Raw genomic sequence first — 25566 nt, 5'->3', positions numbered from 1 at the left:
GTCCAGTCTCCTGCTCAAAGCATGGTCAATGCTAATTCAGACAAAGTTGCCCAGGGCTTTTTCCAGTTGGGTCTTGAAAACTCCAAGGATGGAGATTCCACCACCTTTCTGGGCAACCTGCTCCAGTGTTTAATTATCCTTATGGTGAAAAATGTTATCTTTACATCCAGTCAGAATCTCCCCTGTTTCGGGTTCTGAGCACTTTCTCTGATTCTCCTTCTGTGCTTGGCTCCAACTTCTTGGTATGTTCCTCTTAGGTATCGGAAAGCTGCTATTAGGTGCTCCTTTGCTTCTCCAGGCTAAGCGGTAGTGTACATGGTTACCAAAATCTTTTTAGTTGTTCATGTGTCAAGTTATTCTGAGGTCATTAAACATACTCCTTTTTCTGTTTTAGAGAGAATAATGTCTGTGACATAAATCCTACACACTTCTTGTTTGCTACAGGGACAGCTGAGGTAAATGTTTGCATTCCTTTTATAAAAAGGACAGTAATATTTGTTTCTCTTTTATACTGGTTTGCAAAAAGATAAGAAATCATGACATGTAGCTAAATAATTAATTTAATCTCATTTGCTCTGTTAAATGTAGAACCGTTAAACAAGAAGGCCATTTCTAGAGCATAATGTAGTTATAATTTCTGAGCTATATTGGTTGCGGAGGTGCTTGAGATTTTGCAGATGAGAGAGAAAACAATGTTGTCTTGCCTTAAAATACGAACGTTGTAGAAATTAGCTAGCATGTGCACCCTATTAATATCGGGAAATTTAATATTAATGATTTACGTTCAGATCACAGTTTTTAAAATATAAATGAAATGTGTGGAAATTGTATGCCATTATTAGAACAACTCATGTTAACCTAGGAAATATGATTAATTATTTATATATGAAATAATTCATAATTTTATTCAAACATTTTCAGAATGCCAGAAATTTGTTGTATAAGCTCAAAATATGTTTTCTGTACTGTTTAGGGTAAAGTGGAATGCTGGGATCCTAGAACTAGAAATCGAGTTGGGTTGTTGGATTGTGCTTTAAGCAGTGTGACAGCAGACACAGAGTGAGTAAAAACTACCTTTATAAAGTGTGTTCTTCCTTTTTTGAGAAGTTTTGCCTTTAGAAACAAATCCTGTTTTGWATTAATATGGCCTGCAAATAATCTCCTCATTGCTTTCTTTGGTCTCTTAGTAATTGATCTGAATAAAAATGGCTATTTTTCAACTATATATACAACTACAAGTTGTAAATAATACAGCTTTTTGAAGAAGTGCTTCTCAGTGATATCAATAAATTAATTTGCATTAATTATTTTAGCTATTTTTAATTAAAAAAATATTTGCAGCTTTTATTGAAATAATGTCTAATTATAATCATTATGCTTTGCAGGATAGATGGTTTACCATCCATTTCAGCACTGAAATTTAACGGAGCTTTGAATATGGCCGTTGGAACATCTACGGGGCAGGTAGATTTAACTTTATGTACAATAGATCTTAGGAGATACTATTCTTGCAGTTCATGCATGTCATACATTGAGTACGCTTACTGTGATATGAATGTAAAATAATAAAAATAAGAGCATAAATTTAATGTGTAGAGTAGTAGTAATAATCATTCTTAAAGTGCAGATTAATCTGATCAAATGGTCTTATGGTTCAGAATACTGTAGGGACAGCTTAAAATCATCACAGCATACATACTTTGCAGTTTTCTTTTGACTCAGGAGTCGAGTATGTGAGGAAGTTACTGCTTTTTGTGGGCTCTATCAGTACCATCTCAGTGCAGCATATGTGCTCTCCTTTATCTTGCTTGTGGCTAGAGAAGCAAGAGTGATTGTCTTTCAATTATTTTTACTTTTTTATCTTCTGGGCATAATAGGGGATCATTTCTATTCATTTATTCGTTTTTACCAATCCATTTGTAAAGTGGAGTACTAGGACTTTTTCTGTCTTGAGTCTTTTCATGAGGTTAGAAAACTGCAGCTTGTTCAAGAGCAGATGCATATGTAAGAGTTGTAGCTGTGATGCTCTTAGTATACGTGTGAGGCCAGTTTTATTGGAGAATATATATTTTTTATTTAAAAAAACTAGTAACATTTCTTCCTCCAAATTATTAGTATTCACAGTTTGGATGTGAAAGATTTAAGGTATTCCTCAGGTTTCATAGGCAATTTTTGAGAGTAAAATGCAGGTTTCTGAAAGACGTGGCCATTTTCCTAATAATAATAAAAAAAACAACTTTGTCGTTTTACTGCGTGAAAGTGATACTTGCTGAATCTAGAAGGGCTTCTGAAAATTTAAATTTTGTAAGAATAGTACAAGAATCTGGAAGTTAAATATTGGTAATTAAGAGATGCTAAGAGCCTTGAAAACAGCTCATTTTTCAGTACAAATTAAAAAGACTTTGGAAAGATGGTAAGGTCTTAAGTTTACTCTTAATTTTTCTAGACTGAAGCATGTTGTCGGTTAAAATAAATTGTAAACTGGGCTAGTTTAATAAGCATTCTTCAGAACTTAAAATGATTTCCGTTACATAAAACTTGTCATGTGTTTTAAGTAGGAAATCCCAACTTTATTTAAATCTTTAATGGAGAATTGTTTTAGGTAACTTCCTCTTGATCTTAAGTTTAATCTGTGTTTTATTCTTCTAGGTTTTATTATATGATCTCCGATCTAGTAACCCATTAATAGTCAAAGATCACCAGTATGGCCTGCCTATTAAGTCAATTCAGTTTCAGCATCAGTTAGATTTAATTATCTCTGCAGATTCTCGAATCATAAAAATGTGGAACAAAGATACAGTAAGTGTTTTTATGTTGTTGCAGTTTTATCTTGTATTTTCATATATTTCTTTCATGTGCATTTCAAAGTTAAATAATAAAGCTTAAATTCAGTGTAGGAATTTGTGTTTTTTTTAATGTGTTCTAATTTACATAGTATTTTGTCCTGTCTGACTAAACAAACCAACATCTGAAAAGGTATTCAGCAGCCTGTCAGGTATAAAGATACTGTCTTCTTTTTTTAAATGTTTTGTTAAGCATCTGCCTAAGATGCTTCTTTCAGTGGAAGGTTTTAAAAATAAAAAGCAGTATTTTAGCCATTGCCATGGTTTGTGTATTTCTCAGTCTGCTTAAACACATCCATTTCTGATTTTTTGTCAGAGAAAAATTGGTCATCTACTCCAATTTCCTGCTCAAAGCAGGGCTAACTTCAAAGGTAGATCAGTTAGTTCGTAAACTATTAAAATTGGGTACTGCTTGTTTCCACAGAAAACTATTCTGATGGTGAAGCAGACATTATACCTACATCAAAATTACAGTGCTTATTACATTGTTTTAATGGATTAGATTGTAGTAGACAACATCTTATCCTTGCCTTTTGCACCTATAAATGAAGTTGAACTTTCTAATTATGAGGCTTTCTTTCGTTATATTGTACTATTCTTTTTCTTATCTTTCCATCAGTGCAGCTTGCACAGACTATACTAACCCATAGATCCATAGTAATACTACTGTAATTTGGTTTGGTTTAAGGGGCTATCTTTAGTCATTGTATTCCTTCTAAAAAACATGCTCTGTCCTGTATCTATGCTTTTCTAGCTTTATAATGAAATATATCAAGAGCAGTTAAAGTAATTTAAAGGAATTTTTTCTAGCTATTTCAAGCAGTTATTTTTCTATTGTGTGTTTCTTCATGAACTTTCAATAGCCTCTTTTATTTTTTCTGTGATCTCAAATAGTTTTTTTGTAACCTCCTCTGCAGTTACTTTTCATTGTCTGAAAGGGCAAATAAATTATTGGTTATTATTTAAAACATCTGCAATGGCCCCTCTCCATTTTTCTTAGATATATATATTTCTCTGATTGAGAATTAAAAACTATAAGGTTTGTCAGGTGGCCTCTGCAGTGGGAAAAGGGAGGGTTTTTTGCTGCTGGAAGGCAAAGATAGCTTTGGACTTTTTCCTAGACTATGTTCCAGCTGGCTCCACCTCTCCCAGATGTTGGTTCCTGACTATCTCTGGCTGGGAACCAACTGCAGAGGCAGACTGTGGGGTGGAGAGCATATGGCTTTGATACCAGAATAGCCCCATGCTGAGACGTGCCTTGGGGTGGGGAGCATGAGGCTTTTGTCTGCTAAGACCGGGGTGGGGGAGGACTCTTATTAATCATCAGGGAGAGACCAGAGGTGGGTGGGGTAACAGCATATAACTGGGAGGGAAAGGAAGGGCCCAGAAAGGTAGGTGGGATTGCTGCAGGGAAAGAAAAAAGAGGAATAGGATCAAAATTTGCTCTGTTCCTGTCGCTCATTTAGAACTGTGTAGACATGTACACTCATGCTTCAGAATCTGCAGCCCAGTTCTTAGAGACTTTTCTTTTACTGGCTGTCTTATGTGTTGGCATGTAAGAGCACCTGTATTTTGTCTGGGTTTTTCAGACTCTGTTCCAATTCTTATTTTTTGAGAATGTTGTTTCCTGCTTTTACTTTTTTCTTAAATACTCTTACAACTTCAGTTCTGATCTACATTAGATACAAGTGAGGGCTTTTATTCAGACCTCTATAATACTGAGTTTGTAAACTGTAAGTAGTGTAAAGTGTTGTGCTGTGCTGTACCTCATTTTTATTTAGACATGAGCAGAGTGGAGGAACCAAGCTCCAGAATCAAATTCCACTGCAAACCTATAATTTCAGCTAATATACTTACTAAAAATGAAACAATTTAAAACTACCACATTCAGACTTGGTCAGAATAAAGTCTGCACCGGTAATGTGCCAGGAACTTACGGACCTTACCCTGCTTCCCTAAAATAAAGTAGAGCAGATCTGACATTTGTGTTTTCAACACAGAAGTTGGGGCAGAGAAAGTACAGGTCTCACTGTATGTTGCTATGTCTTCAGTAACCAGCAGGCTACACCTCCTTGTAAGAGATCTGATCAGTGACAAAATACAACGTTGAATTMCTTATGTTCATCCATCTTTATTCCATATTTCTTAGCTTCTATAATGGCTATTTTTAACATTTAGATTTACTGCRTTTAATTATATTGTTTGAATTCTTTGTAATATATTTTCTTCCTAAAATTTCAGGGGAAGATATTTACTTCAATGGAGCCAGAATATGATATCAATGATGTCTGTCTTTATCCAAACTCAGGTATGTTAGATATATTAAGTAAGTTCAAAAGAGAAAACTAATGTTACCCAAAGCTGTGATCTTTTTTCTTATTTAGGTGATACAGATTAGGTCTACTTTCTTCCTTATGTCAGATCTAGGAAAAAATGGTTGCTTGTCAATTAGTGTCACTGTTTCCTCTGCATCTGTGTTAAATCGATGCCTCTTTGTAGTTAAAAGCTACTGTGCTGTCAATTGAATGATCAGCTGCTTTTGCCTCTTCAGGTATCTTAAGCCTTTCATAAGAATAGGAATTTTGGCCTTTTTCTAGTCTCAGTCCCAAATGAATCAGAGCTTTCTTTCTAGAGCTAGTAAAAACATCTTTATAACAAGGTTGCAAATTCCTACGAGCGTTTAAAAATATTTGATCTTTCTTGTTTTTAGATCTAGCACTTGTTGTGCCCTACTTATGATTGAATAGTCTGTTTAAAATTTTAGATTTCTAAGTTTTTCTAAGATTTCCAAGATGTTAAATTTTTGATTTCTAAGTGCACAGATTTGCATGCTTATTATGACTGTTCAAATTTGCTGTGTCTCCTAAGGTTATGTTTAAAGGTCAAAACAGAGAGTCATTTTAACCAAGGTTTCTGGATCTTACTTTCTAAGGAAAAATGTTTTACAAAATGATGTTTATATGTGCACATTTGCTTTGGTTGTACCTGAGATTGTAACTGGCTTTAATTTTCCCAACTTGATTTGAGTTCCTTAGTTCTTAGCTAGTATATGACACCTAATTCCTGTTTAGAAGGCAGTACTGAAAAGTTCTCTAGAATGGCACATGACAAAATTCTTGATCCAGAGAATGCCTATGTTGCAAACTCTGCTCTTATCTTAATTTTAGAGAGAGGTAGCAGTGAAGACAGAGTGACTTGGACTTTAGTTTATACTAGCAGCGGAAAATCAAGATTGTAGATAAGTGAGTTTGAGGTTTCTAACAAGTTAAAACTTATCTTGTCTTTTCTGCCAAGTTCGGTTAAGAATGTGTACTTTATTTCCTGCAAGACGAGTATTTAAATACTGAGCACTACTGAGATGGTGGGCATTTCTGAGCTCATGCTGTAACAAAACTCTAAGGGTCTACAGGATCTTGCTGATAAAAATATTAACTCATTTCCATGCCGCTCAGGGCTAACCCCTCTGAAACAAATTGGTGTTTCACTACTTAGCAATTGATCCAGGTTTACTGAGCCTTCAAAAGGACGTCAGTACCATATTGGTGTCCCATATACTTGTTTTTTTCCCAGGTCAGAGTGCCAGAAATAATGTGAGCAATAAGTCAAAGCCTGCCAGGAGAGGGACTCTATGGCATGATGCTGAGGGTACATATTGCATGCCCTGATTGTACTTACGAGTTAATTTGTGGGTATTTGAGAATAGCTGTGATAACAATGTGGACTGTGTAATATGGAGGTAGCCAAACCTGGTCTTGTCTCATCCATAGTGCCTACAGGGAGAGGTCATTAGAGTGAATTATCCTTAGAACCTCATCCAGGTTTCATCTCTGAGGAGTCAATTGATTTGATCCAAAAGAGAGCCCTGGTGTGGATTAACATCCTTGCAGTGTTGATAATTAAGGGACCATGAGAAGGAGTGAAAAGCACCTAAGTTATTTGTCAATGACAATTGTCAAGCTTGTCAATTATCTTAGAATAATATAGTTTGGAAGGGAACTCTGGGGGTCATACGTTCCTGCTCAAAGTGGGGCCAACTTTGAAGTTAGATCCAACTTCAAAGTCTGATCAGGTTGTTCAGGTCATACCCAGTCAAGTTTAGATGTCTGTAAGGTTGGATGTTCCACAACTGTGGATGTTCTATAATCTCTGTGGTATGTAGACATACCGTAAGTGCTTTTGCAGGTGTAGGCTTAAATGATTTTCATGAGACTCTGCAGGAGGAGTCTTTTAGCACAAAGAATTAAATGTAGATGTCTCCCTAATGCTGCTTATTGGACATTGCCTTTTTAAGTGTCTGAACCCAGTGACCTAGACTATGTATTCCAGCCCTRTGTTCTGTGTCTCCTTCTTATTCTTCTACGTCCATTCTTATTCTTCTTTCTTCTTGGACTATATTTGTAAAGGGTAGATCGAGGTATGCCATTTGGCAAGAGCTGTTGTGGGATGAAACTGGTTTGTATTCTCTAGCCCTATAGAAACAGAGGGAAAATTAGAACATGTTGCAGGGAAAAATGAACGGACTAAGGTAAGAGGTGGTGCACTGCATGTTTGTTGTAAATACTGTTGCTGCAAAATGTAAGATGCCTAGCATTACCTTATCGTCATTCCAAATTTGAATAATTAAATTCCTGAAAATCAGGAAATACTTTCAGTATTATCAATTTTCAGTTGGGGAAATTAGGAAATACAAAATCACTTAAGCACTGGCATGGCTATGAATGTGCTGTCTTTGGTCTCCGAGCATCCTTGGATGTTTGCGAAGCTATCATGGAACAGCAAATCCCAAGAGATCCTTGCCTAGGCTGTACTCTTAACATTTTATGCAAAACTACTGTTCACAAAACCCTTACCCTGATCTTACCCTTATGCTCTTATATTCACTTAAACATAGTTTTTGCTGTTCATCATTGCATAGGACAAGAAATTTGAATGTTTTATTTCACTGATGTGGGTCAAAGTTCAGAATTTTAATTAGAAATACATGTTTTGTTTCAAACTTGAAGAAAATAATTTCAGAAATGTCATGAACGAGAAGGCCTTGAATTTGCATCTGAAATGCTTTTGTTTGGGAAAATTGTTGTTTAATACATGTAGATATTTTACTTTTACATTTTACATTTATAATTTTATGATGAGTTATAGTATTCTAATTTTATTTTAAAACCACAAAAGATAGCTGCTACTTCGTATTAATTGCAGCCCTTTTCTACAACAAAAYGTCTTTTGCACGTGCTGTAATGAAATACTTCAATGCTGCATTGTCAGAATTATAAAACAATAACAGAATGGAAAACAGAAACTACATTGAAACATGAAATATTGTGAAATATTTATGGCAAATTGTGGATCAGTTTAATGTGAAAAACTTATTCTTGAATAAGTTGAATAATTTGTGTTTCTGTGGGGTTTTTGTTTGTTTTTTTTTTAAACAAATGGTTTTACCAACCAGCTTCAGTGCTACTACCTTTCATGGGAAGCAAACCCTTGTGCGTCATTAACCAAACTACATGATGACGAGGTTTATTGCATCTCTTAAAGTAATTATGGGTCTCTTTTCTCAATAACACATGCACAGAATAGGGTCGGGGGAGAAAAGGTTTGCCATTATTGAGTAACCTTGACTCAGCTTCAGTTAAGTTGTCGAATATAAATGAAACCTAACAGCATTTTAGCAGCAGTGGATAGAAATTTGTGCCTCATTTGTTTCAATTATTGTAAAACTATTTAAAAGAAAAAGCAAAAACTCTTGCTTTCTCTAAAACTGCTTCTCTCATTTAATACTGCTCCATACTTGTATTTTTATCACCGTAAATTGATAATACCATACTGTATACCACTTTCCTAAGATGGCCCTATTAAAATCTGTTCTCTGGAAAAAAAAAACAGTTCTCATTCATTTCCCTCTGAAGTATCTTGCAAGTGATCAAAGCAGACTGTTTCCCCTTTAATAATAGGTGGAAGACTCTCAAAGATAAGGCTTTCCTTTGTTGTCATCTTTGAAGCACCTGCAGAATTCATTTCTATCATTTTGTCTCTAGTGATTTTTATTCAGCAAATGGAGAAATGCTTTTTCTCCTGTGGTAGTAGTGAACATGCTGATACATTAAGGGAGCTCTTAATTCATGAACTATATGCTGTAAATTCTTGCTTTTTCCTTAAACTGCCTGCAAACCTTTCCAGGTTTGGTTTTTAGTCTCAGTTTGCTGACTAAGCTTTCACAAATTTCTTGCTCTGCCAGGAAAGCGAGCCCCCTTTTTTTCCAACATTGAGAGTCCAGCTGCATTGTATATTTTTAATAAAAGGATTAGGTAGGAAGGATTACCCCACCCAAGTTAATTGCGTTCCTCTAGTTGGGTGTAAATTATATTTCTACCCTCTGGGTGTGTGGTAATTGATTCATAGTCTCAGTAGCATATGTTACAGTACTTTTAGATCAGAAAGTTATCTAACTTGATTGCTTCTTCTTCTTTTTTCATGCTCCATCTTCTTGTAATACATGATGTTCAGCTACACAGAAAAGTCAAAATTGAGACAAACATGAAGTATATGCCAAGTGTCCTTACTGTGCTCTCATGTAGAAGGAAATTGAGAGTATTCCTCATTTTGAACTTATCCTATGACAGTTGCAGATTTTCTGTGAATTCAATATTTCTACAGTGTTTTTTTTTATATTCAGAGTATTTGCAGTCATTACTCACAGTATCTTATTTAAGTAAGAATAGGTATTTCAAGTTTTATGTTTGTTTTATGTTTTATGTTTATGTTTGTTAATATCACTGGTATTATTACATTTGAAGCCACAATATCCTGTCTCTCATTTTATATTGAAAACCTATCCTTGATTTCCCAAGATGAAATATATAGAAAGCTGTAATTTATGACTTTGTTTAGAATATATGTGTATATTTAAAAACAAACCAAAACAAAGCCCCCCAAACCCTTGTATTATTAATACCAGTTTATATCCAGGGATTTAAGTGTAATGCTAACTGGATTTGTTCTAAACAGTAATACAGGATGAAATATTTAAATTTGTTATGAAAATTGGCAGTCTACAGTTGTCAGAACTTAGTGTTTCTTGAAGTGGTGATGACCAGCTATTAAGTTAGAGGACAAAAGGCATAAATATATAGCAAACTAAGCTTCATTATTTGTACTGCTATCATACCTTTCTTTCCTTAGTGTATAAGGCAGCAACTTATTAGGGGGCCCCATTAGCTATTCCATTGCATATCCTGAATAGGTATTACATGAGTTACAGGTAATGTAATTTCACCCCTCCACCCCCAGCCTATGGAGGTTTTTTTCACACAAATACTCATATTTCCACTCTAATAATTATTTTTTGGCAGCAGTAAATTTTCCAGTTTTTTCCCTCTGTTTTCCTGGAAAGATACTGTAAGCCCAGCTTGTCTATCAAATGGATTTGGAATGAATATATGAATCTACTTCATCTGAATTAAATGCCTCAAATATATGTATTTTTTAAAAAGTAAAGTTATCCTCTTGTGACCAGTATTTTTAATGTGGAAATCTCTTTTTAGGAATGCTAATGACTGCCAATGAAGCCCCTAAAATGAATATCTATTATATGCCAGTAAGTAATACAAATTAACTTTGCATTCTTCAGAATACTGATAAKCAAAGATGTTGCTCTTTTAAAACTGTCAATAGTTTGGTGCTGTTAAAGTTTTCATGTTGGAAAATGATTTCTGCAAATTCACATTTACATTCTCTGACTTCTCATGTTAAAGAAGATAAAGCTACCCATAATTTATTCATATAACATATTATTTACAACAGTCTTTAATATTGCCTTTTTGTTACCAGTTCCAAAACTGGCTAGTGGCAGTAGGAAATGTAGGTGGAGCTGTGACAGAAAAAAATTGCTGCTTTTTGATTAGTTGATCAAAAAAGAATGATTAAATAGAGACCGTATAGTTTATTGTCAAGATAATTTTGCGTTGTGAACAATTTCATTAGTGTCTTTAGTACATAGTATATAGTGGCATAGTCATGGCAGTTAATATTTTTCTCTGTTCTGACAGAGGAATGTTGTTGTGTGGCTTCAAGTGTGGTTCTTAGCAGTGCCTTCTGCTCAATATCCTACTTGAATGAAAACTTTTCACTTGAGAAAATATTCACTTGAAAAGCTTAACTACACATTCATCTCTGAGGATTGATTTTAGGGAGACAATAGCAGCCACCCTTCAGGTGTTCATATGGGGAATTGCACCGAAAAATACACCTTTTGTTTTTGACTATACTAGGATTCATTCCTAGTTCTAATTCTAGCATTCACTAGGATTTTTGGCCTGGTAGGATATAAATACTTGGATATGTATGAGAATGTTACATGCAGAAGAGCAGACTGGACTCTGAAAATATGTACACTTATTCCTCAAGTTGTTTTATTCACATTCTGGACAATTTTAAATATTTTTTATTTTGAAAAATATTTTAACTGTGGTTTAAATCAGCAGCTAAGAAATCTTAATTCAGATAAAGAATTTAATTTTGTTTTATTTCTTTTTTTTGTATTTTTTTTCCTGTATGGTTTTGGTTTCACTTAAGACATGTAGATGCAGCAGTTTACATTTTTCTTTGTACAGTATTCACTATATACATGTTATATATACATTTCTACACACAGCTGTGTACCCCTCTAAACAATTGTATAGCCCAGATTGTATTTACATGTATTATTAGATTTTTGCATTTTAAAAAAGTGCATAATTTTATACTTACTTTTTTTTGTGTGTGTTATGTATGTCAAGTTGCTTTCCAGATGTAAATGGACTATTTCTCTACTTCACTTCTAACCACCTTAAATTTTATTATGTTAACTAGTGCAGTTATATGCTTGGGATACCAAAGGAGGGAGAAATGGGAGCAACAAATGTTTTTGCATTTAAGGACAAATATTATCTATAGTTAGAAATTGAACACTGCTTCTATTTACTTTGTCCTTTGTGAGGTTTAAAGAGTAGCTCTCTCTGAGGTATTTTTGTCTATCTTCTTTTTAATTACTGGATTGGAGAAGACAGGCTTTTATACTTTCAAAGTCTATACAGTATTTAAAACTTGAATAGACTAGTTACTGAATTTAAATAATTCAGAGGAAAAAAAAGCATTCCTGCTGTCACTAAGAGTAGGGTCCATCTTCTCTCTGAAAACAGTTTCTGTGCACAGAGGTTTTCTTTTGTAGGTGTACATGATRTATGAATTTTACAGCTATAGTACATTAGAGATCCATATACAACATTGCAAATTGGCCCCAAAATTGCTTGATTGTCACCAGCAATCTATGTTTGTTAGAACTTGCTCTAGCCAATATTGTTTTGAGTATTCTTGCATGTATTCAAAGTTAACCTGAAACACAGTTACTTTTACTCTCTTAAAAATCTCACTGTCCTAGAATCCTCTGTGAATACTGAATTCATGTTTCTGAAGTCAGATATGTAATTTTTAGCCAATACTAAACACTTTGTAGTAGATTTCAGACTATACTTAATAGATATTAGCTGTGAACCTAAGTATTATTTAATAGTAGCTAGTACTTATACAGAGCACAGGCTATTCCAATTAAAATAAACACAAGTCTTTCTTTCCTTAAACCATCCTCCTCTGTCACCTTTCTCTGATTATAATATCAAATATTTAGTTACATGGATAACTGAGTCCACCTGCAGTTGTTTGAATCATAGCTTTTTATGCTTTTTGTGTCCACAGTGGCACATGGACATACAGATGGACCCCCACTTAGTTCGCAAATGCTAAAAAAGAGATACAAATGAGAATTCACTTTTTGTGAGACTGTTGTGTAGGAAAACTTGATTTGCTTTCATTTGTTCAAATCAAACATTCTATTTGAAGGCTACTGCCCAGACTAAATTTGCTATTTGAAATGAGGTAAACTGCTCCRGTTCATCTCAGTGGCTTTGAGTCTGAAGGCTGCTGAAGATATTTTAAGTATTGGCTTGAATTTTTTATTCAGCAATCTGTAGTTCATTTTAAAATGATATTTGCATGTAGTATAAAATTATGGAGTACTCATTTTAGACTATAGAACAGTTGAAGGGAGCGAGAGGAAATTACTCTGAAATAGACACAAAAGTTTCATGCTGTAGTAACTGGCCGTTCTACTTTGTCTGCCTTTTCACAGACAAGAATGAAAGGGCTGGAACAGTTGATATTGTGTAATTGAAGGGTTTCTTATTGTACTGTCTAAAAATCAAGCATGTAGCTGACTAAATCTGTTTTTATTGGCTGTTTTGGTTTTTTTTTAATCTCTTTTCTAAATGAAAAAAATATAAAATGGAGAAGTTATGTCAGCCTTAAGCTGCTCCAGAGTGTTTGTTATTAAGAAAAACTCAGTGTTATTAATGTCTTACAATTTTATTTCTTGATCTTTGGGGCTGGTTATTTGAGCTCAGAGATGCACACCTGTCCTTTGGTTTGTATGTCGATAGATATTAAGGCATGTTTTCTTCCCATCCTTGGAACACTGAGTAATTTCCTTGCACAGACAAAGATGAGTTTAGTTGTCTGGGTCTTTGGAATAAAACTTTGAAGATCTAGTAATTTACTGTACTGCCCGATCTCTTTTCATAGGTAATTTTTCTGGCTTTTTTTTTTTTTTTAATTCCCTTTTTTCCAATACATAGTTTGATTTTCTGTTTGTTTGTTTACTTTGAGATAGACATGAATACTACTTAAGACATGCCCTCTCTTTTTGAGATGTTGACAAGAATTAAGTTGTTATCCTTGAATTCCCCAACAGAATATATGCCTGAGGGAAATGCTACTAATATACTGGACAGTCTTGTTTCAGAGCTTTTGGAAGTAGTTTTGTATATCATAGCCAAATAGAATCCAATCAGCTGTCCCAGCCCCTTATTGCCCTGTAGTGCTAGTAATTATTCCAGTTTTTTAAAAGTCTTCATTGGAACAACTACAAGGAACTATCATGGTTATGGTCAAGAAAGATGCTTCAGATATCTAATGTAGGTTGCTATGTTCTAGCCCTTCTCATTAACAAAGTGAAAAAAAAAATCTTCAAAATAAGAGATGCACAGAAGTAAAGTCTTACTGAGCAGGAGTATTTATCTATATGAATGGGTGCAGACAGACCCAGAATCCTCTGTCCTTGATTCAAGTTGGCCAGACAGTGTAGGACTGTGCCCAGCCTAATATACCCTGACTCTCAGGAGGTTTTATTAGTGTGGGCACAGCGCTGTGCTAACACAGCTATATGGTTCTGAACTAGAACTGGCTTGTGTCCGGCCAGCTTGGAGTACGGACTGACTGAGCTCATGTCTGACTGAATCATCTGTGTAGATGTGCCCGTTCTCTCCATTGTTAATGCCAAAGCTAAATTTCCATTGCAAAACTGAAAAATTACTGTCTCTTGAACTTTGAGATTATAAAAAAGTTGACAACGAATATCATAATTTTGTCTGTAAATGAAATGGCATGCTTCAGCTTTTATTGCAGAATTTTCAACAAGATATGTATGACATTTGAGACTAGGAATGTCTGAGAGCGCTATGCTTTTCTTTAAAAAAAAAAAAAATTCAAAACAGTTGTGCCTTTTGTGTGCAGTGCCGTTAGTACAGGGAAAAGGAAGGTGGTTTTTGGTTTCCTAGAAAGGACAGGCAGATTTGGTTTTAAATGGCAAGAAGATTCCTTATGCAGGTACACAGTGCAGGGACTGAATAAAAGCCAAGCTGAATTTGACCATTAAAAAGAATACTTGTTTTACATAGGTAACATCTTGAGTGGCATAGCTTAGAGACTTTGGTTTTGTTTTATTTTGTTGGGCTTTAATGAGGGCAAGCACCTCTGACTGAAATTGGGCTGTTTGCCAATATTTTAATAGTTAACTTGCAGTTTATGCAAACATTTGGAACCTGCTTCTTGCCAGCTGGCTTCTCAGTACATCACTTTGATGTGTGCCTCGGGAAGGTTGAAATGAAAGTTGTGTGTGCCTTGGGATACTTTTCAGATTACTGACTCAGAAATGTAAGTTGAGTCAATAGTGCAACCAGGCCCTGGCCAAAGAAGTGAAGAGAGGAAGGACCTCCACTGACACATGGTGGTCCACTGGACTGAGATATAAAATAAGCCACATTCTCTTAGGTTTAGTCTAGACTGTCAGCTTCCATGACATACAATGTTTTCTTTTCAGGTTGTGCAGGATAAATTCCTAAATTATTTTCTGGATGCTTTGGGTGGAAAGCAAGGAGAATAGATATTATTTATCCTGAGTGTTTACTACTGGTTACATGAACATGTCTGGTCTTAGTATAGACATTTGAAGCCAGTTGTCTCCTTCATGGGACTTAAAACTTTGGGCTACATACTGAAACTGAAACTTGCTCTATTCATTAGGCTGTTAGAAGAAGAGAGCAATTAAGAGTGTAATTAATTGAGTGTAATATTCTGTTTCTGKTTTTTTTTACTTTCCTGCAGTCTTGGCAGAAAACTCCCTGTTGGGGCTAGAAGCAATGTACTTTTGGTGTAGAGAAGATATTAAGTTCTTTGAGAAAAAATAAATCCTGGAGCATCTCTGGCTTCTTTTCAGGTGGTTTTGGAAAATCATTTGATAGCCTAGCACTCTCCTAGTTCAGCATTATTGGAAATGTTTCAAGGGCAAATATTTCTTGCCCACTCAGTAATTCAGTTTCTCCAAGAATATCTTTATAATGGGTCTGGTTTCTAATACGATACCTACTTCAGATATGTAGATCCCTTTATTGCTAGATATATTTATGAACTTTGTCCTCCTCAAATTGGGTGGCTTTTCAACTAAACCAACCATTCCTGATACTTCTTTCCCTTAATACATGCTATTTTAAATGATCTCTCTCCCCCCTTTTTTTGAAGTCCTCTACTAATCTAATTACTTTATATCATCATCTTTTTTGCATATTCCTCAAAAATACTCATTCTTAAAAAAGTGGTGCCAGTCTTTCCTTAGTTACCTGAAATAACATCATCACAGATTAAGACACCAAATTCTACTAGCTTGTATGTTTTCATTTAATCCATTGGATATGTGATGAAATAAATCCTTAGAGGAAACCTGTACTGAAGTCAATGCAAGTGAAGGCAATTTTTTAATACTTTAGTTCATCCCCTTTATTTCTTTTTTGATACCAGTTTGGAACAGTCGTGGACTGTAAATTAAGGATGAACATGTTTTGGTTGAATTGTAGGCTTCCAGGTTAGCTGCTTCTAAATCTACTTGTTACTGAATTGACCAGAGTTGTATTTACAGATAGAAAAAGCATTTATCTGAAATAGATTCATATTTTTTTGTCAGTCTGGTGATTGACTGCTATCACTAGTTCTGTACAAGGGCTTGTAATAATCAGATACCTATCATTCCACATCCTGTCATTTATCATTTGAAAAGGTTTTTTTCTATTTTGTGGCATTCTAAACACTTACCTCTGTGATCATAGCCTTTCAGAATAGTTTTCTCAATCTAAGACTTTCTCTGTCATCCTTTCATTATCTTGGAATCTACTCATTGTCTTTTTTTTCTCTTTTGGGTCTCCATATGGTGGAGATAAATTTAGACAAAACACCTCTTCGCATCTTGTATTTCATGCACTTAAGACCAATGTTGTGAATATTCATCTATCATTCAAATGCTTAATGGGTGCAGTTTGGAGCTGCAGCAAGATCTTCTAATCTGGTTTTTGGGTTCTGCATGGTAAAAGCTATAAAGCAAACAATGCAGTTTTGGTGTATTTGTCACTGGCATTTTGACAATAATAGAACAAATTGACATTATCCTATGAGATTTTGATTTCTTTTAGGATGTTCTCATGTCTTCTGATTGATGGTATTAGGTCATTCTGGAATTAATGCTACCTCAACTGTCTTCTTGAAGATCATGTGATGAAGCTGATTTTTTTTTAGAAGACAGTTGTTCAAATCCTTCAGTATTCAACTCCTTCAACTTTCTTAGCTAGTCTTAGGTAAGGTGGAAAGCTACCATGAAACTGAATGTTTTGAGGAGAACTTTTTCTATCCTGAAACAACATATAGTGTAGAAAAATGTTTTATTCCTTAGGAAAAATTGTGGTAAAATAAAAATAGTGTAGTTATGTCACAGAATGGTAAATGTTGGTCTTAACCTTACCCTTGCTTATTTTGAGAACTGGGAAATGGCTAGAAAGCAGAGATGTTAAAAAGTAGCATATTATAATTGTTCTTCCAAGGGCAGCAGTGTTAAAAGAAAAATGTTTCCATTAGTAAAAAGACACCTGAGTTTGTCTTTGGCCTTTCGGTTATTTTTGAGTTGTGGTATAGCGTTCCTTTTAGAACTGTGTTTTCCATCCAGAACATGCTAATCCTTTACACATGAATTTGTGCAAACAAAATAAAATGGGTGTCAGGTGAATGATACATTGCCTATCTTACAGTATTAAACGTAGGAAAAAAGTTGTTTATCTTGACAAACAGAAATGTGAACTTCCTAGTTTTAACCTAAACACTTTCAAACTGAAATATAACACATTGGGCTTATTCCCAACAAAGGATATCCTCCATTTCCCATGTGCTGGTTCAGAGAAACTGCTTCTCACACATACACAGAAAGAAAGCACCAATGTGTGATAATCAGGAAACAATTTCTGATCTTCCTGTAAAACTTTTTTTAGGTGTTTTTTGTGCTGATTATGTAGTAGTTCAACATCATGTATGAATTATGAAAGTGTATGAGTCCTGCTTATTGCTTTTGTGGATGATAATATGCTATACAAAACTGGTCCGACTTTAATGGACAGCACCATGCTGACAGTTAAGTGAAGTTCATACTTCTTTATAGTTAACTGTAGCTGGTCTGTCAGCTTGTAATAAGTTTTTTTTTTTAACCTTTTTAATTAGAAAAGACAAAGCATGTGGGAATTTTCTTTGTGAGGTAGTTTCGGTCAAGTTTTGATTTCATTATATTTCAGAAAGTAGGAGCAGGTGACTCTTGTGACTTATCTGTGTTATCATCTTCTGTTGTGCTCATTAGTAAGCCAAATGTGTTGTGAGTAATGACTGTTTCCTACTTAAAAAAAAAAGAAACAACCTAAAGCTGTTTCCTACTCAAAATAATTTCACATGTTATATAAAATTTCTTTTAGCTAAAACTATGCTCTGAAAAGAGTTGACTGGTTTATGCTGAAGGTATCTTCATCATCTGTCTAGAGGTGTTGGACATTCCCAAAAGTTTGTTGCCTTTTCTTCCTGTGTGTTATCTGGCAGTAGTTGTAAAACCTCCCAGACCAGTCGTCCTCCAAGATTTGCAAAGAGCAATTAAACTGCCGTGGTAGTGAGTTATTAGAAGCTCACATATTCTTATATTTTCAGTAGAGTTTGTCAGTTGCATAAAATAGAAGGAACGGTTGGATTTGGCATATCTGGTGCTTTTATATCTGTAGCATCCCTCAAATTTCCCTAAAACACAAGTCGTGTTTTGAACTCCAGTACAGAAAGTTTTGTTTTCTGGAACTTAATGATCTTCATACTATAAAATTACTTGGCATCTGGCTTGTATTGTGAGAGCCCTGTTGTTCCCAGTCTTGCACTTAAAAGTGCAAGAGGCAAGTCATCACACTGTGCAACAGTTGGAAAGTTTCCTGTGCCATCAGAGAAATGGCAAGATGAATTGCTGTGATTTTCCGTTTTTGGCTTATTCTTGGTTCCCCTTGTTAAATTAGATGGCAGTCAGAGGCTCTTTTATATATATATATAAAAAATATACTGTATATATAGTATATATATTATATATTTACACTAAAATCAATGTCCCTTTCAGTGCCCATGTCCCTTTCATCTGTTTCAGTATTGAAAGTTGTGTGCATTGTTGGCCCACGTCCTTAGTATTGCAACAAATATTACTATATTTTGAGTTACAGATTTCTGACTGTGTCAGGATAGTTCAAGGTTGGAGACCTTTGTATTTTTTATTTTTCTGCCAGAGCTTCCACTTTGTTCTGCCTACTAAAGTTCTAAAATAGTGCTATTGAAGAAAAATTTCTTAAACTTCATGTGAATATTGGCCATTTCATCCTGAGCAGCAATAGGATTTACCATTTATAGGGGCTGCTACCTTCGTTGGAAGAGCAAGGCACATCAAGAAACCAGAGCTCAGAAATATAATGAATAGATTGGGGGAAGGGAGAGATGAAAAGGTTGGCCTTCTTCACCTTTATATGCCCTTATACAGAATGCAGAAAACAGTGTTTGCACACAAATGCCCTTTAATGTATTGGAGATCATGAAAATGTCGTTACAATCCCTGAAATTATTAGATTGAGATTTTCTGGTCAAAGGCTACTTTGCATTAAAGTGGCACAAGATTTCCCCTGTGTAGAATCTCTCCCCTGGTGTGAAAAAGGCCAAGGCAATTATAAAGTCTCCCCCCTGTCAAGGCTTTTTTTTCTATCTCCCCTGTCATCACAATTCTAAATCAATGGGAGTGCATTGTGAGGGATTTACTCTTCAAAGAATATTGTGATAATTTGTTTTTGTTAGAGTTCATATAGAATATGGAGGGCATTCTTCGTAGTTGTCATTTTATTGCAAATTTGGCACTAATACCAAATACTACAGTCTTTAAAATCTGTTTTTTAGCAGAGAAATCTGAATAATTCATAGACTGTGAAACATTCCTTAAAATAGTGAAATCCAGGAAGAATTCTTGTGGCGGGAGGGGGTAAAAAGTAATTTAAAAATCATGATTGCTATATGTGAATTGTCAGATTAAAAGGCTTTAGTAATATTTAAAGTCACTTTTTTGCCTCTATTGATACAACATTCTTGTCTACCATGCCATTTAAGTGAGAGTGTCAGGATTCAGTCTGACAGTACTACTCAGCTGGTCTTCTGTGGTTTCCTTCTGCTGAAGATGATGGCCCTGTTCCTTTCTTCTCCACCCATTCCTGCTCCTGGCAGGGCCAGCTTACCCCATTCCCTATGGCGGCCTTGGAGTTTGTTGGACCCCCTGGAGTGCTGATTCAACTGCCAAACTGGGTAGGGTGTTTATACTTGTTCAGTGAGGTAAATTGGCTTAGTGAAGGGTCTTGTGAATACTGGAACCTCTGCAAAGCAATTGGTAAGAGAACATAGTCAGATGTGGTAGGGAATGGGAGGTGTGGATAGCAAAAGTAAAATGGGGCTTTTCAGCAAGACATTAGATCAGCTAATCATACCTGATCTGCACCTTTCTTATCATGGATAATGAGCAGGAGATGTTCACAGGTAAATAAATGTGAATACTTTCAGAGCCAAATCTCGTTGAAAAGTGAAGATTTCTTTACATATTAAATGTGATAGTTTCAGTTCAACTTGTTACAAAATCTTTAAGTAACTTAGATAAGTGCCTATAGCAGAAATGCTTTAGAAGTTGCTATATTAGAGTAAGAAAAGACTTTTGGGAACTTTTGATTCATTTCCAGCTAGTATTTATGGGAAAGTGCTTGAAATACATCATGCTTGTAACACATGCTTTGAGAAGTCGCTCTCTTCTTACCTCTTTTAGCTTCATTTGATCAATTGACTTGAAGTGAAAGTAGTGGGTTCTTGCACTTCAAGTTTCTTTATTTTTCTGACCTCAAATCCTCTCAACTCTGGCTGTCTGAAGAACTAAAATGAATAGAGAGTTTGATAAATGGAAAGACCCATATAAATAGTGAATTGCGTTTAGCTTTTAAGTTTGTCATCATATCAGAACATGGTAGGGATATTGATGAAAGCATCAGACTCCTTAACTCTTAACGTCTCTGCTGGGAAGTTAGAGATGTCTTGTGAGAAGTCCCCTCTTTTCTTCCTCTGTACTGAGGAAAAGAATTATTCTGTTAATTTTATTTACAGTTTTAAGGAGTAATTCTTTTTTCTGAAAAATTATTTGTTATTCCTGTCCTGGAGGATAGGATTTTTCCAGGACTATCACCACAGGACCGTTATCTTCCTCAAAGATGGTGGCTTCACCAAGAAGACACTCATAGTAAGTGAGAGCAGACCTGTGACTGGTTAACTGAATAATTTATGTCAGATCAGAGGATCTGAGATAAACTATAAAGCCAAAAAGCTTAGAAGTAGAAAAAGAAGTGCTTACTATCTGATACAAACCGGGGCAGAAAGATGTAATATCTTATTCCTAGAAGATGTCTGCAAGTTTCTGCAGCATTTTTTTTTTTTTAATACTGGAAAGATCTTAAAAGCAAGGTTTCCTTTGTCATGCTCTATGAGAAAAATAACCTCCAAATTGTTGATTTGGCAATCCATAGCCAAATCCATAGCATAATGAATGGTAGGAAAACCAACCTTTCTCAGATTAGTGAATCTGCCAAAAATGTCTGGATATACTGGAGTTAGAACGAGAGAGAGCGAGAGAGAGCGCGAGCCAATTGGTTTGTATAGTTCAGTGAAATTTATGAGTGTGTGGGCTTAAAACCAAATGCAACCCTGTTGTCAGTAGTATGCTGAAAAAGAAAAATGTACAGGTCAGTCTCTCTTGGTCATAGTTGTACTCCAGTAAGCTACTTGATTGCAGTGGAAGTTAAGTTAGCATTAAAGCATTAAGTCTACAAGATATAATGTAGGGTGAATGAAAACATGAAATTGAAAAATGAAATTATATGGGAGATTCATATGGAGTTTATTCCTGAAACCAATTCAATTTAGTGAATTAAAAAAAAATGTATTCAATAAATTAAATGGGATTACTCATGAGATTAACAGGGCAGAACTGAAGTTTATTGCAGAGATTGTGTAGGAAAAAGTAGATTTGAAAGGAATGGAGGAATAACATTCAAAATCACCAATTGTTCTGAGCACATTAGTGGCTAAGGGAAACGTACGGCATATGGAAACATAACAAGGTAACATGATCCCAAGGCTCCTTTCTAACACTTTCTAATCTGTTAGGCTCCTTCAAGTTCTTGACCAGAAACTCAAAAGCTTAGAAACAAGAATGGAGAGCCAGTTTGTTGTGTCAACAAGTTAGAAGTAATACATCTGTTTTTTGAGAGTTACCAGTTACACTTGATGTAAACTTCTTGTCTTGCCTTTTGAATGCATCTGATGGAAACTTTTCAAAATAATTTCATATTGAGATCTGTCTCTCTAATTCTTAAAATTAGAGAACAAAACATTAAAAACAGTACTCTTAAAATGAATAGTAATTAATTACTCATGTAATTGCATTAATTAAACTTGGCTATGCAATTAGGGAGCTAATTATGTTGAAAATGCAATTGCATATTTCAGTCACTGTCCACACCCTTGGGATCACCCAGTTGCTTCTCCTTTCTCTCTCCTTAAGTGGCATGATTGAAACTGAGAATATATATGCATAGATGTGGAATTGCCTTTACCAAAAAGTGTGTCCTGTTAAAAGATTACAATGACTTTTACTGTGCCATTTTAATAAAAAAAGAAAACCACACAAATTATGATTTTTTCATTATTCTTTGTCTCCTGCAAAGAATTTTTTGTCTTCTACAGATAGATATGTATGTGATATCACTGGGGCTTTGCATGAWAACTTATTTTATATATATATATACATATAAATACACACACGCACACACACACATATATAAAATTTAATTTGTTTAAAGAAAGTATAATCCAGAAAAGAATCTGTTAAAGTGCCTTACTTTTTTTTTTTTCCTAATGGGAACAGAGGAATGGAGGAGCCTTCTTATCATGGAGTCCAGTCCCAATTTATCACGGGCAATCAGATTGTATAATCTTTTCTGTGAATATATCAGATTGCATCTTAAAATTATTTGTTTCTTCCTCATAATCTTCATTATAAGACTGTTGCAGATTCACATTCCTCTGATATTTAGCTAACTTTTCTAACTTACAGTGTCAGTGTGATAACTTTGCATGCATTTATTCTTGTGCAAGCATTATTCTGTTTCAYAGTCATCCTAGTAGCCTTTTACTGTGTTGTTACAGCTTGCATTTATATATCCTGAATATTATTACCTAGAGTTGTACAAGATGTTTCGGCTTATTATCCCTATTCCATACCATAACAGTGGCCTTGTATTTTACTGTCATGTGATCAAATTGTATCCGTTATTTCTGGTCTGTTCTTTTCAACTGATAGTCATTGGATATAAATTGAACCCAATTTCTAGTATTTTAGTTTTCAAGGTAGCTGTTTTTTCTTGAGAGATTTTGATCCTTCTTTTTTGGACAGGTTGTCATCAGCAGATTTCGTTGGCATTATCCTACTATATATGACAATCATTAGTGAAAATTTTTAATATGATAGTCCTTGAGTGTCACTTGCAACCTCCTTTCTGTGCAGTAATTTCTCTTTCAGTATAAACTTTCTCTGTAGCCAGTTTCTTACTTGGCTTGCAGTTATTAAAAATTCTCATCTTGGCTAGTAGTTTTACATGAGACACTACTCAGAGCTCTGTTGAAGTCCTTATAGATGTGCTATTTCTGTTTTAATCAGTATTATTCAAATGTGGTGGCAGTGATTTTTTTTAACTATAATTATGCATTTTTGCTACCCTACAGTCTAACTTAAGATCCATAGAGAATACCACAACAAGCAATTTGAAAACCTGTGAAAGGGAGTTTTACTTTTAAAATAATGTTATGCAAGAACAAGGGTATAACATAGTTTCTTCCTTATTTGCTATCAGCTGTGTTACTATGGTATTGCACAGTATCGCCTTACAGTGTTAATTCCTGTGAAACTGTACAATGCTGTCTTGTGGCAAGGAGGCAGCTAATATTTCTGCTTTATAAAGCCTCTGGAAGCTCTGAAGTGTTTTTGTTGAATGATGTTGTCCACATTCATTAAGTTAGTCTTCTCTCCTAGAGGAATTCATGCAAATTCTATTGAATTATTTTCTAATCTGATTTATGCTGTTTATAAATGTTTTACGTTTTTTTAATTACTAAAATAGGTCAGTAAAGGTTGGAAGGGGTTTCTGCTGTTTGAGTCTTAATGTATTTTTGACTTTTTTTTACAACTTAACAGTTATTAATTGCCTCATATGAAATCTTCCAGGGGCTTAAAATTTAATGTCCTGAAAAATATGTTTTGGAACCCATTTTGGCTCCCTCAGAAGAAGAGAGCAGAACTGTTCAATTTGGTTGTGTAGAATTGTTCCCTTAAACCTTCAAACAAATACTTAACAATATGCATCCTTATATGTATTCAAAGTTGTTTAATTTAAGTCTTGTGACATTTGACTATACAAGCTGCTTAGCATCCTGAGCTTCTTGAAATTGTTCCCAGAGTTACATGCTTAATATTAGTTAGAATTAGACCTAGTCTTTCTGTGGCTCAAATGACTGTGAAGCTGGCTGTCAAATTGTTGAATGGCATTTAAAAGAACAAGTGCTGTGTGGTGTTCCAGATTGAAGATAAGGAACATCTGTTGTGGTTTGGGAATAATACCTAGTCTGTCCTAGAATTCCATTAATTTCAGGGGAAATATAGAGTGGTGACAATATGATATGTTCTACAGAAGTCCTCAGGAATTATGCATGATCTTTACATCATAATGAGTACAGTATATTTCAGAGTTGTACCATGTAAGATTTATGGTGATATTAATTTAAATATCTTGTATAACAGAATACAAAGAACTGTGGTTTTTGAAGTTATTTTAAGGTTTGGGKTTTTTTTAAGTTATCAATGTTTTCCTCTTCCTTTTCTAGAACGGTTTGGTCTTGGCCATACGAGAAGCCGATCATCTCAGATCAGCTGTATATTAGATTTCTCATCATATTATTTTGAATTTTCTATGTCTACAGTCAAAAAAAAGACATTCTGCTGTCTACTAACAAAAATTTGGCATCAGTGGCATCATATTTGTAATATGAGTTATAAAGTGCGCATCTTTACTTTTTGTCCTTTGCATAATACCAGTGGTGTTTGGTATAATACTGTGGTACTTTTGGTACTTTTTGGTACTTTTGGTTTGGTATTATACCATCTGGTATAACACTTCTCAGTGTGCCTAGTGACAGGACAAGAGGCAAAAGGCACAAATTAAAACACAGGAAATGCTGTCTGAACGTAAGAAAAACATTTTTACTGTGAAGGTGGTTGAACACTGGAACAGGTTGCCCAGAGGGGCTGTGGAGTCTCAGTCCCTGGAGTTGTTGGAAAGCCTGTGCAGCCTGCTCTAGGGGACCCTGCTTGAGCAGGGGGGTGGCACTGGATGATCTCCAGAGGTCCTTGCCAGCCTCAACGATTCTATCAAAGGCAGTGGCTAGACATCTCCGTTACCCGTGTTAAATGGGAGGATTGTAGTGGGGAGCCTATTTGGATCAGAGTGGTCTGTGTGGCCTTGCCTGTAGGCCCCACCGCCTGACTGATCCTTGTCACGTGACCAGGAGTGTGCCTCATGTGACCTAGCTGCCACTGGGTCTTGTACTATAATAGCTGGACAGCTAGTGATAGGATGGGGGGTACCTGCCTTTTGATCATGTCATAGGTATTATTTCCAGTCATTTAACAGGAGAGAGAACACAAAACAACCCACCAACTTGCTGTCAGCTGGATCCAGCCCACAGGCTAGGGTTTTCTGTTCTGTTTATAGGCAGAGGTATTTTTGTAGGTGGATGTATTTTCAAAGACAGTCTTGACTTCAACCAGAAATTGGTGGTGATTATTTCAATAGGTGGTTATCTTATTGAAAATAGGATAATATATAATGTATATTATCCTAAT

The 25566-nt window shown here is 35.1% G+C and overlaps 1 protein-coding gene across 1 annotated transcript in view; it reads left to right on the top strand.

Annotated features, from left to right (window-relative positions):
- The window catches only part of NOL10 (nucleolar protein 10), a 59015-nt gene that overhangs the window by 10995 nt on the left and 22454 nt on the right, over window positions 1-25566 (top strand). Inside the window, exons 8-13 of the mRNA XM_026087606.1 lie at window positions 395-455; window positions 974-1059; window positions 1386-1464; window positions 2650-2799; window positions 5085-5151; window positions 10388-10440. Coding sequence (XP_025943391.1) covers window positions 395-455; window positions 974-1059; window positions 1386-1464; window positions 2650-2799; window positions 5085-5151; window positions 10388-10440 — 496 coding nt within the window. The remainder of the gene's footprint in view (window positions 1-394; window positions 456-973; window positions 1060-1385; window positions 1465-2649; window positions 2800-5084; window positions 5152-10387; window positions 10441-25566) is intronic.

Source organism: Apteryx rowi, unplaced genomic scaffold (assembly GCF_003343035.1).
Source record: "Apteryx rowi isolate R43461 unplaced genomic scaffold, aptRow1 scaffold_723, whole genome shotgun sequence".
NCBI classification, from domain to species: domain Eukaryota; kingdom Metazoa; phylum Chordata; class Aves; order Apterygiformes; family Apterygidae; genus Apteryx; species Apteryx rowi.
The sequence above is the reverse complement of the archived record's forward strand: the minus strand, read 5'-3'. Positions and strand labels throughout refer to the sequence as shown.